Source organism: Nannobrachium achirus, assembly GCF_963921795.1.
Source record: "Nannobrachium achirus genome assembly, chromosome: 16".
Lineage (NCBI taxonomy): Eukaryota > Metazoa > Chordata > Actinopteri > Myctophiformes > Myctophidae > Nannobrachium > Nannobrachium achirus.
Genome location: NC_137823.1, coordinates 43,429,108 through 43,447,509, shown reverse-complemented (window position 1 = coordinate 43,447,509; position 18,402 = coordinate 43,429,108). Strand labels below are relative to the sequence as shown.

The 18,402-nt window shown below is 43.6% G+C and overlaps 1 protein-coding gene across 1 annotated transcript in view; it reads right to left on the bottom strand.

Moving 5' to 3' along the window:
• Positions 1–18,402, bottom strand: part of galnt14 (UDP-N-acetyl-alpha-D-galactosamine:polypeptide N-acetylgalactosaminyltransferase 14 (GalNAc-T14)) — a gene marked incomplete at both ends in the record, with an annotated part of 177,534 nt that overhangs the window by 64,209 nt on the left and 94,923 nt on the right. The window contains 2 exons of the mRNA XM_080744560.1: positions 1,811–1,878; positions 16,623–16,721. Coding sequence (XP_080600686.1) covers positions 1,811–1,878; positions 16,623–16,721 — 167 coding nt within the window. The remainder of the gene's footprint in view (positions 1–1,810; positions 1,879–16,622; positions 16,722–18,402) is intronic.

Here is an 18,402-nt window from a genome sequence, read left to right as displayed (position 1 = left end):
ACGACTAAAGTATAATTCTAACACTTTCCTTTCAACAACAAAGAGAAGAAAAATGTATAAATAGTAAAACGATTCACGGAAACTGGGGGCAGAAATTCTCCTCTGCCTACAAAATGATGTCATACTTAACAGCCCCATAGGCATATCCCTTGTATTATCTTCATCAGAGCTGAGCTTTAGACAGATTTGGAGGCATTAGCTACACTGCAAGCCAGCGATGGCAGTAAGCAGTGGTGTCGGGAGGGGGGCTTAAGGCTCTTACGCTGGAAACCCACCAAAAAAACTGCGTCGCTCACACGCTCGCTTTATTGTGCGCACATGTTTGCGTGCGACTGTTCTCGCCAATCCTGGTCACAGCGGGAAGTCTTGTCAATGTATTTCAATGACAATGCAAGCGGACACACTTTTGTTTCCACCCCGAGCAAGAAAAATAAATCTTCAGGTGCGCGACTGTGACTGGAGCGTCTGTGCGTAGCCGGGCGACGTCTGCAATCATTAATGTGTGCTTATGCTTAGGCCACGCACCTTATGGTTTCAAGCCTTGGTTGGATATCGTCACGGTGGAAACCTCGTTGTATGTCCGTTGTTATACTACATGTTGGTTTGTTTACTGTTGAGTGAGAATACAATATTGCACAAAATCTTGGAAAGTGTGAGAACCCCTGATTTAGAAGGCATTTGTAGAATCGTCTGGGGAGTGAGGAGACCCTCAAGATCTAATCCTGACCCACAGTTGAGAACCACTGGTATACATAGGGTTTACGTGGTTAATTCCGTCAAACTTTCACCATTAACTCATACAGTGCCCCGGGCCACAAGTGGCCGCTAGAGTGCCAGAAATCTCTCTATAGACCATCGCTCTAGCTTCCGTCGACACTGTCCCAAGTGCCTTGGGATTTCACTCCAGCCAATGCTATGTGGGACGAGAGGAGGAAGCTAGCTGACACGTAGCCAAAATGCTAACCCCTTTAGAAGCCCGATCTAAAGCTATTTCAGTCGCAAAAAACTTTCTCTTTGGGTCTGGGAACACAATCCGGAGAAAATCCTGTCTAAAGATGTGATTTATTATTGGAGTGGGCGGCGCGATGCGGCCGTTAGCGCGACTACGGCCCGTGTATGGCCGAGTGTTGGCCCGGACCATGGATGGACGTTTAGACCGGGGCTTCGTTGAGGCCTCCGATTAAATAATTCATTTTATTAAATATCCCGGACTACTTCGGGATAGGCACCCCGGAATACGTCGTGCCGCCGACAGTATAGATTGAGGTTTTTTTGGGGGGCTCTAAACTTTATTTTAAACCATTTTCAATGGAATAAATCGTCGGACCATCTAGCGTCTCTCGTTGGCTAGCGCTGGACGAGCAAGGACCACCCACGTTGCTCCAAGCAGCTCGGGGTAAGTAAAATAGCAAATAAAATATTGTATTGGATTGAAATAAAGCCGAACTTGTTCGGGATAGGCACAAAAAGGGTTAACACTAACAATTATATTGTGTTGCAGCACAAGCCATTGTTTCAGGGTCAGTGAGGCCATGATACACGTCATTACGGTCCTCTGTGAGCCGGAATGGAAGCATCTTTTCATTGGTGTCCATTGTAAAGCAACAGGCCCGACTGAAGCTGTGGAGCCACAGCTGCTGCTGCAGGCTGTGTACGCTCTCATTCACACATCCCTCTGTCTGTGACCCGGAATCTGGATCCCTGACCTGGAATGGACCGCTGTGTGTGTGTGTGTGTGTGTGTGTGTGTGTGTGTGTGTGTGTGTGTGTGTGTGTGTGTGTGTGTGTGTGTGTGTGTGTGTGTTTCTCACCATCATCACTGAAGTCGTCCACCAAAATGATCTCATGGATTAGATGGACTGGAGTCCTGTTCAACACACTGAGAGAGAGAGAGAGAGAGAGAGAGAGAGAGAGAGAGAGAGACAGAGAGACAGAGATACAGAGAGACAGAGTGAGAGACGGAGTGAGAGACAGACAGGCACAGAGAGAGAAGTTTACAAACACATTGTCAACAAATATATGCATATTATACAGAAAAATTGTGTAAAAAACACCTACAGTACTCTTGTCCCCTACACACATGCACGCACTCACACACAAACAGGCACACACATGCACACACACACACACACACACACACACACACACACACACACACACACACACACACACACACACACACACACACACACACACACACACACACACACACACACACACACACACACACACAGGTACAGTGTGATGAGTACATTATAAATGGGCTACAGCTCATATGAAACAACATATTGAAAATGTCAGGTAGAGTTCTTATGAAAATGTATGATGGCTCCTCACTATAAAATCAAACTATTTCATTAAAATGGAAAGATGGGAACATTACAAATTCATAACTTTGAGTCATCTGTGTGTGTGCGTGGGTGCGTGCGTGCGTGTGTGCGTGTGTGTGTGTGTGTGTGTGTGTGTGTGTTTGCGTGTGAGAGTGTGTTTGCCCAGAGAATGAGAAAATATGTTTTGTTCTTATTATTTTTCATCTCAACAGCCTGTGAGTTCATCCCTCCTGAATGAAAACCTGCATCTCCACCAACGCATGGGAAGAGAGGGATGAATGGAGGGAGAAAGGAATGAAAAAAATCGAGGTATAAAGGGATGGAGGAATGGGGTTTAGAGGGATGGAGTGAAGTGGCAAACCAAGCAGAAGAACAAAGGCATGGGGGTCTTAAAGAAGAGAGAGAGAAAGAGGAAGTGAGACAGATAGATAGAAAGATAATCACTCGTGCATGCTGCCGCTTTGGACATAGCTTTTCTGTGCATGGTGTCACTGTTACATATGAGACACACATACTGTCTTTGGCAACCATCCTGGCCTTTCTGGTCACTAGAGAACTATAGCATAATATGTGCTGAAGCTGCTAAGACCATATATTGTCACTGTCAGGCAGAAAATGTTTCAAAATGTTATGGTTTTTTTTCTCGCAAAGTAAAGCCCTGTTTCATCAGACAAGGCTGTCGGCACAAAAGAAGTGAAAACAGCAGATCTACAAGCACATAGATCGGCTGTTTTCACTAGTTTAGTACATTTTTTAAATGATAAATACAAAACAAACGGTTTTGGACATACAAGGTTTCCACCCGACAACGACGATATACTCGTCAGCTCCAGTGTTGCCAGATTTTGCAAGACCACCAGTACTATGAAAACAAGCCCAAAATAAGCGACTATTAATAGGCCACAAGAGCACTTTAAACCTACAGTATCAGCTAGTAGAAAAAAGCTGATCTACAAGCTCACAATTACACTCAGAATTAAACGAACAACCATCCTCGCCTTGCTGGTCACTAGCATAATATGCATAATATGCGCTGAAGCTGGCTCAATGCTGGGTTTTGATCGGCCTCTTGCTCGAGTACACAGCTCAGAAAGCATTCCAATAAAGCGAAAACATCACCGGCACTCAATTAAAGTCCTTTTAGGTTATTTTATTATCAGGCATGGGCAGAAAGCAGCAAATGGAAAGTGCTTTGGCCAGAGCCTTCCTCAGCGTATAATGCAAGGATTTGTTGCCATCCACAGCGTATATAATCCAAGAATTATACGAGGTTTGTTGCTTGCTGCAGCCCACGCATGGTAATAAAATTCCCTAAAAGGACTTTAAAGTGAGTGCTGGTGGTGATCTTTTCGTTTTGTTTCTGGTCACCCAGCTTTAGACTATTTCACGTCTGATTTAGATTAAGGACAAGGACATCCAGCATAACAAGCAGAAAGGGTTGCAAAAAGCTTTCCTCCTCCTGTTGCAATCACATGAAATCCTCTCCAAGTCCCATCAGCACCTCTTGGTAAGAATACCATCAGAGAACATGGCAGGTTGATGAAGTCACATACTGTAGCTTTGAGTATGGTGATATTTCTGTATACGCATACTTCACTTTCCATATTGAAGCCTCTGGAAGCAGTCTACCACAGTGCTTTACGTTTCATTACCACCGATGGCTTTCACACTCATCAATGTATTTTATAATGCAAAACTGGCCTGGCCTTCTCCCGCCATTCTTGGAGAGCAACACTGTGTTTTATATATTTATAAGGCCCAGCGCGGCAAGCTCCCATTGTATTAAGCTTCATTTTTAGAACCAAAAACTACAAGCTATCAAACACTGCTCATACACACACACATTAGATTTAACACTCGACGAATGAACAGTGAACAAGGAAAATACTGCTCATCTCTATGAAATTAATATTATGCAATTCAATACGTCTTTGAAGAATCCTCCCAGCTAAAAGTTACACTGGCTCTCAATGAACACACGTATCTCCTTGCATCTAACTCATCATCCGTCACCTGGTATTCTATGTTTCTAGAGAGAAAGAGCTTACATCCTCTCTTACGGTTATCCATCACTTTGTCAACATGTTCAGCTTTGCAGAAATGCCAGAAGCGATGATTGGAAGCATTTTGTCATACGCTGCTAGTTTGGCTGCAATGATTAATATTATTATGAATACTATGAAAAGGTTATCATTTGCAACAAATAACAAACTTACTTTGCCAACTAAAAATCTCCTTAAATTAAACAAAAAAACAACTGAAATGTTGTAATTTGGGCAGAGAGGACCAGAGAGATAAATAGTCAGCTCAATTCAATCATTGGCACTCACCAAGGACTAGGTAAAAAAAAACACAGAAAACAAACAGACATTGGGGTCAGTTGTGATTCTGATCTAAATATGGAGGTCCATATCAGTTGTGTCACAAAGCTTTTTATCACAAATATCACCAACGTTTGATCATTTCTCTCTCAGGCCTCCAAATAAAAACTAATTCACTGTTTTATCACCACCAGACTTGATTAATGCTCTCCTGTTTCGCCCACCAAAAAAAAAGGCAGTCCAGAAGAGACCAGACAGAGAACACACATTACACCCACTTTAAAGTCCTTGTAGTGGAACTTGCCGTTGATTAGTTTTAGAATCAATTTTAAGATCCTCTCATTGGTTTTTGAATCGTTAAATAGAAATGCACCTATTTGTCTTCAATGCTTTCAGGGTATGTGGTCGGCAGGACCCTTAGATCCTCTGACACTGGTCTCCTAACAGTTCCAGAGAATAGATCAATAAGGCCAGGAGAAGCGGCCGTTAGCTCTTATGGTCCTTAGCCTTGAGAACAGCCTGCAGAAGGATCTGTGGGTCTCTGAATCTGTGGATCATTGCTTTAACTTACAGTAGGTTTCCACATTACTCCAGTTGTCTAGCTGTTCTAGTCTGTCTGTCTGTCTGTCTGTCTGTCTGTCTGTCTGTCTGTCTGTCTGTCTGTCTGTCTGTCTGTCTGTCTGGACGGACAGATTATTCCCATATACTGTATGAATGTGTTTCACATGTGGCCCAACAATCAGGAAAAAGTAGTGAAATATATTATGTACGATAGACAACCATTCCATATGTATTTAGATTAATTACTTGAATGGTAAATTATCAATTAGCTAATTACTCTGAATGTTCTGAGTAAACATCTATGTTATATCACCTGCTGTGTCAGATGCTACCATCTCCCCATGTCATGATTTTAGCTTGCTGTCGTTCGCATCATCAGCATCTGCATTTGTTGACTTAAGTGCTGTGCTGTGTCACGTTGTCGATAAAGCACCGCTAAATTGAAAGGACTGATTGGAACGAATGCAAGGAGTGAGTGAGAGAGTATATAGTCGGAGGCCTTACGGTTTTGAAATGGCCCCAGAAAACGCCCACAAAACTGTGTTGACTGTTGAAAAGTGATGACTCATCACTTTTCATCACTAAACCATCGTTTTCAAGGGGCCATTTTTAGCCCAAGGAACGTTACTTTTTTGTGCAAAACAAATGCTTGTAATGGATTCAGCATCATGACAAACCCCTAGTTAGACCCCTCACATCCTACTTAAATACAAAGAATTTTTTTTTTTTTCCTGTATAGAAAGTCCAACTTGATTTGGCCGCTGTGGCGACCCCGAAGGTTGCAAACTCGGGCGCCCTCGCTAAATCATTAGAGCATGCCCTGCGCTACATCTGTGCACAATTTGGCGCTTTTAGACTGATTAGCACAAAATTACCATTCTATCTCCCTAAGGCCCCCGACTAGTAGTGGAGGGAGAGATGGACGGATGGAGAGATGAGATGGAGGAGGTGTGAGGAGACCCTTGGGCGCCCCGGACCCCTTCTGATAGTGGAACTGATGGGATGGGACGGAGCTGTGGTGACGGACGAGTGGAGCAGAGAGGAATGGGGGGCGAAGCCACATGAAAGTGTGAAGGATGAGGGATACGGTAGGAGACGAGAGAAAGGATGGAAGGAGGGAATGGTAGAGGGGAGGAGGTGGAGGAGTGAGAGAGAGAGAGAGAGAGAGAGAGAGAGAGAGAGAGAGAGAGAGAGAGAGAGAGAGAGAGAGAGAGATGACAGGTGAGTAAGGGAGACAAATAACCCTTCATGTCCCATGTCCCAACAGTGGAGTTAACAGGAGAGATGGAGAGAGAGAGAGGAGAGAGAGTGAGGGAGGCAAGGAACTGAGAGACGGAGAGATAGATATCTATCTATCTATCTCACATGGAGCGTGCACACACTCGCACACGCACACACACACGCACACGCACACGCACACGCACACACACACACACACACACACACACACACACACACACACACACACATGGTAAAATATTATCATGAACAATACCTCCTGCTGCACTCTGATAGCAGGGACCAGTGTGCCACTGCAGAGCAAGACATTTCTACAATGATATGGATATATCAAGGATACGGATGGATGATTTTCTTTTAAAAACATATGTACTTGATGGCGTCAATCCAATGCAAAAGGAGCGACATAATGTACAGGTGTTGTTAGTAGCAGCATAGGTACTAATAAATAAACAGTGTGAAACTGTCCTTCAGAAGACTGAAACCATAACTGCTCCAGATGAGCAGGGTGACCTGCATGGGCTGTGACGTGTGACCGCAAAAGTGCCTTTGTTTGAGCGTTCAGAAAGATCAGAAACTAAACTGTATAGGTGATACATTTAGCATTTATTAAATCCTGCTAGATGTGGCTCAGAAATATTTTTGAGCGGTGGTCACAACGCTCCTATACGTGGCCGTGTGTGTGGGTCTGTCTGTCTGCGTGTCTGTCTGTCTGTCTGTCTGTAGCCTGCAGTAACCTTTTCTGACCACACATGTTAAGGGAGGGGCGCTGTTGTTCAGGCCAGGCCAGACCAGGCAACACACACACACACACACGCGCGCACACACACACACACACACACACACACACACACACACACGGGGGGGGGGGGGGGGGGGGGACCAGCGCTCAGTTCACACGGGTGTGATTTTTTTATTGAGCTCAGACGATATTTTTATTATGTTTGTTGTGGACCCCAGGAAGAGTAGCTGCTACTTTGGTGGCAGCTAATTGGGATCCAGGGGCGTCACAATGGGGGGGAAAGTGGGACTGAGTTACTAGCCTAGGGCCCAAGGTGGAGGGGCCTTAATTATTGTATACTTTAGCTATTGAAAAATAGCAGATATTCAAGCTCACAGCACGGCACCGAGTGCCACGCTGCAAGCTTGTAGATCTGCTATTTTGAAAAGTCGTGAAAATGTGTGCAAATCTTTGGACCTATATGTATATTTTTAAGCAAACATTTGTAACTAAAATGTTGCTTCTGGGGGGTCCCTGGAATGAAATATTTTGAGATGGGGGTCCGTGGCCAAATACATATCATTTTCGGGGTCTTTCAACATGAAAAAGTATACCTGCTATTTTCAATAGTTAAAGTACAAAATAATGCGTAATAATGCATTCCCAGTCTAAATGGGTTAAACCCCTCCCCCTATGAAGAACATTCATGGGGGGACCACAGTGAATTCTTTACCCAGGGCCCAGAATTTGGTGTGACACCCCTGTTGGGATCTGAATGAAGAATCATAAAAAGAACATACTTGGGTCGGCTAATAAGTTCTGCATCATTATTGTCATGTCCAGTGGCACTGGAATGTTTGAGAACATTTCATAATGTTTGAATAAAGCCTGGTGTGCTTTCCATCATTGACTCTGTTGGAAGTCGATTCAATTTAACTTCTAGTCATGAGAAGTTTCAAGGCACTCCCTCAGTCTTTATTTCCTGTTCATACGGCCACTCCCTCTCTATCTATCTCTCTGAGTGAATGTATAGCAGGACGTTATTCAAAAGCTTAACTTGCAGTCTCTCTCTCTCTCTCTCTCTCCCCCTCTCTCTCTCTCTCTGACAGTAACCTCTTCGCAGCAGTAGCCTTTTCTCGAAAAAAGAACGATTCAGCCACTCAATATGTCCAGACAGACGACTGCTGATCTAGGATGTTAATATATCTTCGCTAAGTAAACGCTGTCTCATCATTGCTGATCTAGCATGTTGAATCTCTACAGTCTGTAAATTCTACTCTAATCACTGCTAATCTAGGATATTAAGTGTGCGCTCAATAAATGTAGTGTGTGGTCACTGCTGATCTCCGATGTGATATTATGTCTGTAATCACAAATTAATGTGTCACAATACTTTCTATGGGGGAATTCTACCAAGCAAGGCACATTTACCCTTTAGAACAGTGAAGTACTGTATATAATAATGTTTGGTCCGTATAAAGTCGAGTAGTCTTAATGTATACTCTATTTCATAGTATGACTGCTGGTATTAGAACATATACTGTAGCCGATCTACTCTTGAAGTTGAAGTCTTGTTTCGACCGTAGTACTATGAAAACGGTCACAGCTTGTCTGTGTGTATCTTTGTCTGTCATGCCTGACACTGTGGTTCTAAGGGTTTGTCTGTGGTTCTATGGGTTTGTCTGTGGTTCTATGGGTTTGTCGCTCTGACATCATGCTCTGATGTCACTGTGATGTCAGGGGAACCACTCTTAACAGAATGGGTTTGCCGCTCTGACATCACACTCTGGCTTGATGTCCCTTTTATGCCCATATGTGGAGATCGCTGATGTCATCACGGGTCACACTTGCAAATTAATTACATCCTTGTCCATTTTATGCCCATATACTGTATGGAGATCCCTGTCCTGATGTCATCAATATTAAGTGCATATCTGGGAATGCCCATATTTGGTAATGTAAAGTATATGTTGATGCCATTTGTACTTTTACTTATAGGCAAAGTTTTGAATACAGGACCTTTACTTGTAACAGAGTATTACTACACTGTGTCATTGTTTTTACTCAAGTAAAAAGCTACTCTGAGTACATCTTCCACCACTGATGCAAGCTTTAAGTGTGTTTCACTGCTTGCTCAGTCACTTCTCTCTGGCTGTGTGGAGCTGCATGCATTCCAGCAGAGAGGAGGTCAGTCACTGAAGTGTGCAAATCCCACAGCCTGTCAATACATTGTGAGTGATCAGCTGGAGAAGAACTGATCTGGGTACAGCAGGTCTAGGCTCATTGAAACAGAAGATGCTGAGCTGGTGCTGATCTAGACAAAGCTGTTTCTACGCTGCTGATAGCAGCTGTCTGCTGAGCACGTTATAAAAACATCAGTTAAGTCATTGGTTCTCAAAGTGTTTGTGTGTGTTTGTGTGTGTGTGTGTGGGTGTGTGTGTGTGTGTGTGTGTGTGGGTGTGTGTGCTTGTGTGTGTGTGTGTGTGTGTGTGTGTGGGGGGGGGGGGGGGGGGGGGTACGAGGGGGTCCCCAGCAAAATACGTTAATTCAGCATCACAATCATTTAAACCGCTTTATCCAGTTAACTTTGGCTATACATAAATAGCAGATCTACAAGCTCATAACGCAGCACAATGTTTAGAAAATGTTGAATAATTTAGATTCTCTATTTTTTTCACTGTTTTACCCACTTAATCCCCATAAACTTAGTTTTGCTGATATTGTACAGCAGTGGTTTTCAAACTTTTTCATATCAAGGTCCATTATTTATTCGGCATTTGAGACACGGACCACCATTTGATGAGATTTAGCCTCTCAGAACCAAAACGTAGAATATTTAATTGTCTTTGAATGCGATTTTGTCCACAATTCCATGCTGTATTGATGTGCTACCATAGGAGAGATAAAAGGCAAACGTTGACCAAAATAATACATTTTCTTCATTCTCTATTTATGTTTAACAATAATTCTCTATTTATGTTTAACAATAATTGAACTCTCGAGAGCATACAGTAGAATGAAACTAAATGGACCCGTAATGGCCCATTTGGCCCAAAATAGCCAGTCTACAGCTTACAGCTACAACGTCGCAACAAGACACGTTGATCTGCTATTCTCGTCGAATGTCAGCCCCGAGAATAGGGAGGGACGCTAGGATTCAATTGGCTAATGGCAAGACTGGCTAACTGGTTGACTGACTGGCTGATTGACTGAATGAATGACCTCTCCTAGCTGTGTGATTGGTTGGCTGACTCACAAATTGTCAGGCTGATTTGCTAAATCTGCTTAACCCTCTTTCTATGTTGCTAGTACTGTTATTCCCTTGCTATTTCCCTCCCTCTATCTCTCTTCTCCACACATTTTCTTCATCGTTTCACCTTTCACAAGAGAAGGTCCATTCTGCAGAAAGCTGAGGATTCTAGAGGGAGAACAACACACACATTTACACACACAACACGCATGTGGACGTGAATCCAAGCACACATGTACGTGAGCGCGTGCACACACACACACACACACACACACACACACACACACACACACACACACACACACACACACACACACACACACACACACACACACACACACACACACACACATTTACACACGCAACACGCATGTGGACGTCCAAGCACACATGCGCGTGCCGCACCCACACACACGCGACCGGGATCACACTAAACCCATCGAGACCAACTATGTCCTCAAAATCTTTCGCTCTCTCCTCGTCCTTCTCATCCCTCCATCCCCACTTTCCTTCGACTTCTCCATCTCTCCCTCCCGCTCTCTTTACTCCACCTCTGTCCGTCTCTCTGTCTCTTATCTCTCGCCCTGCAGAGGGCTGTGGCAGAGAGAGGAGACGAGATCAATTGTTGGACGAGAGCTTGATTAAATATCGACAGAGGCCCGGGCTCCCAATGACAACAGTCCCTCTGATCGCGAGATGAAAAACATTCAAACTGCTTTGTAAAAAACTAAAACGTATTAGTTGGTCCTCATCTCCCCGAAGTCCTTAAGAAAACAACTTAAAAATCCATCTGTGAAACAGCTAAATTAAACTTTGATCCGTTGCAGGTGTTGACATGAAAAGTTAAAACACAGGTGAACTTGTTACTTTCAGAGTCATGATGAAAAGTCAGAACCAACGCTAAGATCCAAAGAGAATTGTCATCACATAACAGTCCAGACAGAATCATTAACCATCTGACAGTGGTGTAATGTAACTAAGTACATTTACTTAAGTACTGTACTTACTGTTAGTACAATTTTGAGGTATTTGTACTTTACTTGAGTATTTCCATAATACTATTACTTCCACTCCACTACATCTCAGAGGCAGTACTTTTACTCCGCTACATTTATTTGAAAACTTTAGTTACTAGTTAGTTACTTTGCAGATATAAATTCTAACATTATAAAACATAGATAAACCACCCTATTTTATACCTAGGCTATTTGAAAATAGCCGATCTACAAGCTCAGGCGACACGTTGTGAGCTTGTAGATCTGCTTTTTTTTTTTTTGCTTTTTTTTTTTTTTTAACTTTTGGTACTTTAAGTACATTTTGATGCCAATACCTTTGTACTCTTACTCAGGCACAGTGTGAATTCCTGACTTTTACTTGTAACAGAGTATTTCTATATTGCAGTATTGATACTTTCACGTAAACATTTTAGTACTTTTTCCACCACTGCCATCCGATTCATCACCAGCATCACCAGTACAAAGATGTCCAATCAAGATCCGTTATCAACTGCCAAATCCCTATCTGCGGTTACAAAGCCTTTCAATCAGAATCATCTAATAACTGTCCAATTTAAATCACTGTCACAAAGCTGTTGAAACCGTATTGTAATCTTTTCATTGTGTTTGTGAATGCTTGCAACTTTTAGGTCAATATGACTGTCTGTGTATTGATTTAAAATACACCCAGAACTGAGCGCAAACTGCTTTAAGCACTACAGTAATTTAGGTTGTTACTGGCGGTACTCGGGACGTGATTAAGGGAAAACGGGGTAGATGATGCTATTGTGGCAGAAATATCAATTTAATTACAGACACGTGAAAAGAATGACAAGTTGAAGTAGGATTATTTTCTTTTTTTGTACTTGAGAAACGCCGTTTACTCGAGAAATCGTTTTATCCTGACCTGTGGTCAGAACGCTGAAGAGCAAAAAAAGGAACGTGAGCAAGAGGAGCGAATCAAAGATTGTGATTAAGATGAAATGGGGACGAGGCAAAGAGATGTACGTAGCAAGAGAGAGAGAGAGAGAGAGAGAGAGAGAGAGAGAGGGAGGGAGAGAGAGAGAGAGGGGGAGAGGGAGAGAGAATGAGTGTAATTTATCAGTAAACTGTCATTGCTGTTGCTGTGGGGGACAGTGTGTGTGTGTGTGTGTGTGTGTGTGTGTGTGTGTGTGTGTGTGTGTGCGTGCGTGCGTGCGTGCGTGCGTGCGTGCGTGCGTGCGTGCGTGCGTGCGTGCGTGCGTGCGTGCGTGCGTGCGTGCGTGCGTGCGTGTGTGTTTGTTGTCAGAGCCTAAAGCAGAGCAGAACTTGTCTTCCGCAGCCGGAGGGAAGACAAGATTATACTCTCTCTCTCCCTGTATCTGGTGTAACTCCACCTGTTCTCTTTCTCCCTTCTTCATCCGTCTCCTTTCTTTTATCTATCTCTTTTTCTCCCAGGCATCAAAGTTCCATATTTCTGACAGTAGTGGAATCAGCATGGGATCCCCAGACAGCACACAAACAAACATGAATTACACAAATGAAATGGAGTAGAAAGAAAAAGGGTGAGAAAACTGCTACTAGTAACAATAACAATACCACGCAAACATACGTATATTTAATTAGTCTACCCATTAAATTGCCAGGTGCCCAAAAGTGCCACCAGTGCCACTGTAGCAACGTGTCAAGATTTAATTCACCATCGTCTTCATCATTCTTATACCCTAATCTTTGTCGACTTTTATATATTTAAAACGTGAACATTAGTGTTAGTGACAGGCGCAGTGACAGCCAGCGAAATACATGTAGAAACTTTTTACCTTATAAGGGACTCATTATCATGATGTGCATTTAAGTAATTGCTAATCATTTAGCAATTAGACCATTTCTGTCTATGTTGGCCTTTCTCTGTGCTCCTACTCCTGTGTACATTATATGGTCGATGTACGCCATTGTTTCTCAAAGTGGGGTCCAGGGGCCCCCAGGGGTCCTTGATGGATTTCCAGGGGGTCCCCAGCTAAATGATAGTTAGGAACCAAATGGACCCTTATGGGTCTGTAACTCATTTTGTACATACACTCTCCGAGTTAAATTAACATTGATTTGACAAAATAAATTGGCGTCTCGGAGATAGAAATGCCATTAAGTGGGGGGTCCATAGCCTAGTGCATGTCAAACTGGGGGGTCCTTGAAATTAAAAGAGTTAAGAATTACTGCTAGAGCCATACAAATCTTCTCTTATATGGGGGATCCCTCGCGTATCTTTTCAAATGGGGGTCCGTGGGCTAATAAGTGTCAATAAGTGTCAATTATGAAAAAGTTTGAGAACCAGTGATATACGCCATTACATCAACATGAGTCATATTTTTAGAAGTCAAAATCCCTGTTTTGCCGCAAACACAGTGAAATTCAACATTGTCCTCCCCCCCATTATTCATGTCCCTGGGTTATACAGGGAGAATCAAAATGGAACCACAACCCCAATCTCCCTTTCCCATTGTCTCATCATCCAGCCATTGAGATTACTTCTCTCCACTCACAAAAGGGCCTTTTCCCCCCTCACCTTCAGTGCTAAACCTACAGTATTCCAATACAAAGAGTTCTGGATTCATAATGTGTTCTTTTTTTATCTGATACCGCAGCTGATTCTGAGTGCTTGGAGTTTTTCTTTTTTTTTTTTAATTAGACATTATCAACCTTTGTAAAATATTCTTTTATCTCCAATAAAGGAACCATATCCTGGTCTATGTACTGTAACCACATTATCTCTGTCTCATATCAGGGTATTATTACAATGTACCAAAAATAAATTGCACCTCAACCAGTCTGGTTTTAGTCATTACCTGGTAGACATGCTGCATGCTCCCACAAACACACGCACGCACGCACGCACGCACGCACGCACGCACGCACGCACGCACGCACGCACGCACGCACGCACGCACGCACGCACGCACACACACACCGCAGCCAGAGGGAACAAGGAGCACTGAGAGAAAGATTGTATTTTAATTGGTTAAAGACACGCACATGCACGCGCGCGCGCGCGCTCTCACACACACACACACACACACACACACACACACACACACACACACACACACACACACACACACACACACACACACACACACACACACACACACACAGGGTGTCCTCTGTGAGGATACATGGTTGTTCTCCGCTGACTCTTCAGGCATTGACACTAAGGCTTGCCCACCTGCCCCCGGCAGGTAAATAAAACATTAGGGCAGGTGAAGTTGGCTTTCAGGTTGCCCGACAGGGCAAGTGCTCATTTGAGAGGGGACACAAATGTCTGTAAACACAACACCAGATATCTGTCTAAACACCTGGACGTGGCCAGTGTGCTGTGTCTTCTGGTCTGTGGAATGTAAAATAAGAGCACTATTTACCTATAATGTGCTGTTTTTACTGTTGCTACATTTAAAAATATAAAATAACAAGTGTGAAACCATAGACATATTAAATTATAGCTAAAGACCCTTGCACAGCATCAGAAAGTAAAGAAATAAGTGTTAAATTGAGCGGTAATTAAAATCGTACCTATCGTTTTATAATGGACAATGAACTTTCGGGCAAGTGGGCATGTCCTTCGGGCAAGTAGAACATGACCTGTACTTGCCCGATGGGCAAGTGCCTCTGAGACCTTAGTGTCAACCCCTGCTCTTACATAATGACCTGAATTCTACTCAACAGACAGGTATGTCCTCTGTGTGTGTGTGTGTGTGTGTGTGTGTGTGTGTGTGTGTGTGTGTGTGTGTGTGTGTGTGTGTGTGTGTGTGTGTGTGTGTGTGTGTGCGTTTACGTGTGCGTGTGCGTGTGTGTGGAGTCAGCGTTTGTGTCTATGTGTACCTGAATGTACTGTATGTTCAAAAGTTCAGTTTTCAACAGTTTAACTGGGTCAAAGAGACTACATCACATTCAGGTCAGTGCTGTTCAGTAAACCAGGGTCTGGGAGGGATTGTTCCACTGTGATATGTTTCATAGGATGCCCTCTCTCTGGGTTTTACAAAGAACATGCGTACACTACTGTACCACATATTATTATAAAATGTCTAGCCTATTAGACAGATCCCAGACCAGTGCTTTTTTTTAACCACTTAAACCCTGATATCATTGCTCGGGTGGAACCCTTGTATGTTCAAAACCATTTCTTTTTGATTATTATCTAAAAAATCAAACCAAGTTTGAAGTGAGCGGTGGTGCATGTGTGTGCCTGTCTGTGTGTGACTCAACAGTGCCACTTGGTCACCAGCAGTATTGCAGCTCAGGCTACAAAGTAACACGGATAGAAAGTAACATACCGGTAGACACACACGGACAATGGGGGTAAATTTACTCGAATCAAATTTTTGTCTTAGGAATGTGACAAAAACCAAAAAAATATTATTGAACTCTGCTCTCCATGGCGTGAGTAATCAATAGAAAAAAGTCATTTTGGGGGTGAACTACTCCTTTAAGTATGGAGATACAAGGTTTTTGCCCGACAGCAACGATATTGGTTGACCTGGGTCCCCCAGGGGTCTATACTAGGGCCGGGGTCTATCTTTTCAAACAACGTAGATTGTAACAGTGTAGATCTGCTATGTTTGCCAATACGTTTGCTGTATTTATAATACTGTAATACGATGGGAAAATATCGGTGTTGTCGGGTGGAAACCTCGTATCTCCAAGTTTAAAATGTGTACGTTCTTTCGCAAGTAAAGCCCTGCTTCATCATACAAGGCCGTCGCACAAAAGCAGTGAAAACAGCAGATCTACAAGCACACAACGCCTCGCACCGCGAGGCGTTGTGTGCTTGTAGATCGGCTGTTTTCACAAGTTTAAATCATTTTTAAAATGATGAATGCAAAACGAACGGTTTTGGACATACAAGGTTTTCACCCGACAACGACGATATGCATGTGTAGCCCACTGCTTTTGACCTGGCATGAATCAATGAAAATACAAGTCAATGAAGCATAAGAGTCAGTGTGAGTTCTGCATGGAGGACTGACCTCGCCCCTGTGTCTTGTCTATGTCAGTCAGTGGTCAACAGAAATATGTAATAATATGCTAATGTTATAAAGCACAGGCTGCAGGGAACCATGGTGATGACATCACTTGTGTTGGTTCACCGTATCCATTACAGTGTCCAGCATTTCTCTGTCTGTAAATGTGTGTGTGTGCGTGCATGTGTGTGTGTGTGTGTGTGTGCGTGTGTTACCTGCGGACAGTGCGCAGCAGTGTGGACCGAGCCTCGTTGTAGAAGGTGATGATGATGGCGGTGGGAGGAAGGTCTGAGTCATAGTGGAGAGTGGTGCACCTGGAGAGAGAGAGAGAGAGAGAGAGAGAGAGAGAGAGAGAGAGAGAGAGAGGGTTAGTGCCGCAGATGGACTGCTCAGATGGACTGTGGGCGGGGCTGGACAGAGTGGGCGGGGTTGGACAGTCTATTCTGTTTACACATCGTCATCGTCCATGGTGACACTGTCTGTCGCCATAACAACACTGTTAACTCCACAGAGCTGAGACACACATGGAGAGAGAGAGAGAGACGTACTAAGAAAGAAGAGAGAAGCATCCACAAATGAGAATACAGGCTCTATTTTGATTGTCTTAAGTACCAGCTCTTATGCCTTTACTTACAGGCCTGTCCATACTGTCTCCGACCACCAAACCTTCAAAAACCTTCAAACCTCCGGTTCAACTAAAAGATTAAGTCACTCGCATCTTCTGAAAAGCATTACCCCGAATTAGAGCTGCACGTTGATAAGTCAGAACTCTCCGACAAAAGGTTTGGTGGTCGGAGACAGTATGGACAGGCCTTTAAGTTAAGGCATAAGAGCTAGTACTTAAGACAATTAAAATACAGCCCTAAGAGTCTCTAAGCCGGGGGTCTTCAACAGGGGGTCCTCAGAGTTAGTACGGGGGGGCGTCAAATCTTTGTGAGATAGGATTTGAACTCTAGTATCGCTATTCTGAGGAGAACTTTAGTCAAAAATAGCTGTCTCAGATAAGAACTGTAAATTGATACCATGAGGCCAGAACAGAAGCCCTGGATTAAAGCCCCTGTCTCAGTGTAGACCTATGCACTGCCTTCTTGACTGCAGTCTTTCCTTTGGCCCCCTGGGGGCGTCATACAAATATCATTTTAAACATGATGATGAAGAAAACACAATCAAGGTCTACCCACAAACCAAACCTGACCCACATCAACAGCTTGTTGTTGGCGTACTGTAAACTCTACAGTTTGTTTCAGCGAGCAAGGCCTAGGTTCCCAGATCGACTTTTACCTGAACCCTGATTCTAACTAACCCTTGACCTTTGACCCTGTGTATCAGAACCCTTAAACAGACACTGTGGAACCTATACGAGAATGACCTCAACCTTAAACACACACACACACACACACACACACACACACACACACACACACACACACACACACACACACACACACACTCACACACACACACACACACACACACACACACACACACACACACACACACACACACACGTGAGAAATGCTGAGAGAGAGAGTGAGTGTGTGAGAGAGAGTGAGAGAGAGACACACACACAGAGACACACGCACGCATGCACACACACGCATGCCATATTATTCTTCTCACGCAGATACACTGTCACCCTGACAGAGCAGACCTGTCCCAACATGAATTATAGATGATCACTCATTAAAATAAAAAAGAGCTGTCTGTGTGTGTGTGTGCGTGCACGCACGCACACTTGTGTGTATTGTAATAAAGGCTGATGACCTTGCTAAGCTAGGCAGACAGACCCACACTGATGTGCACATTGTGTGTGGGCAGATACACACACGCGCGTGCACATGCACTCACAGTATTTTCTCTGGTATAATGAGTAGTGTGGCCTTTACCTTTCAGAGAGATGGATTGGTGACATGTATTTACCAAGAGAAACAGCCTTCCTTCCCAGTCAGTTTAAAATGTCTGAGCTCTTATAACATGCACAGCAAAGCATTACTG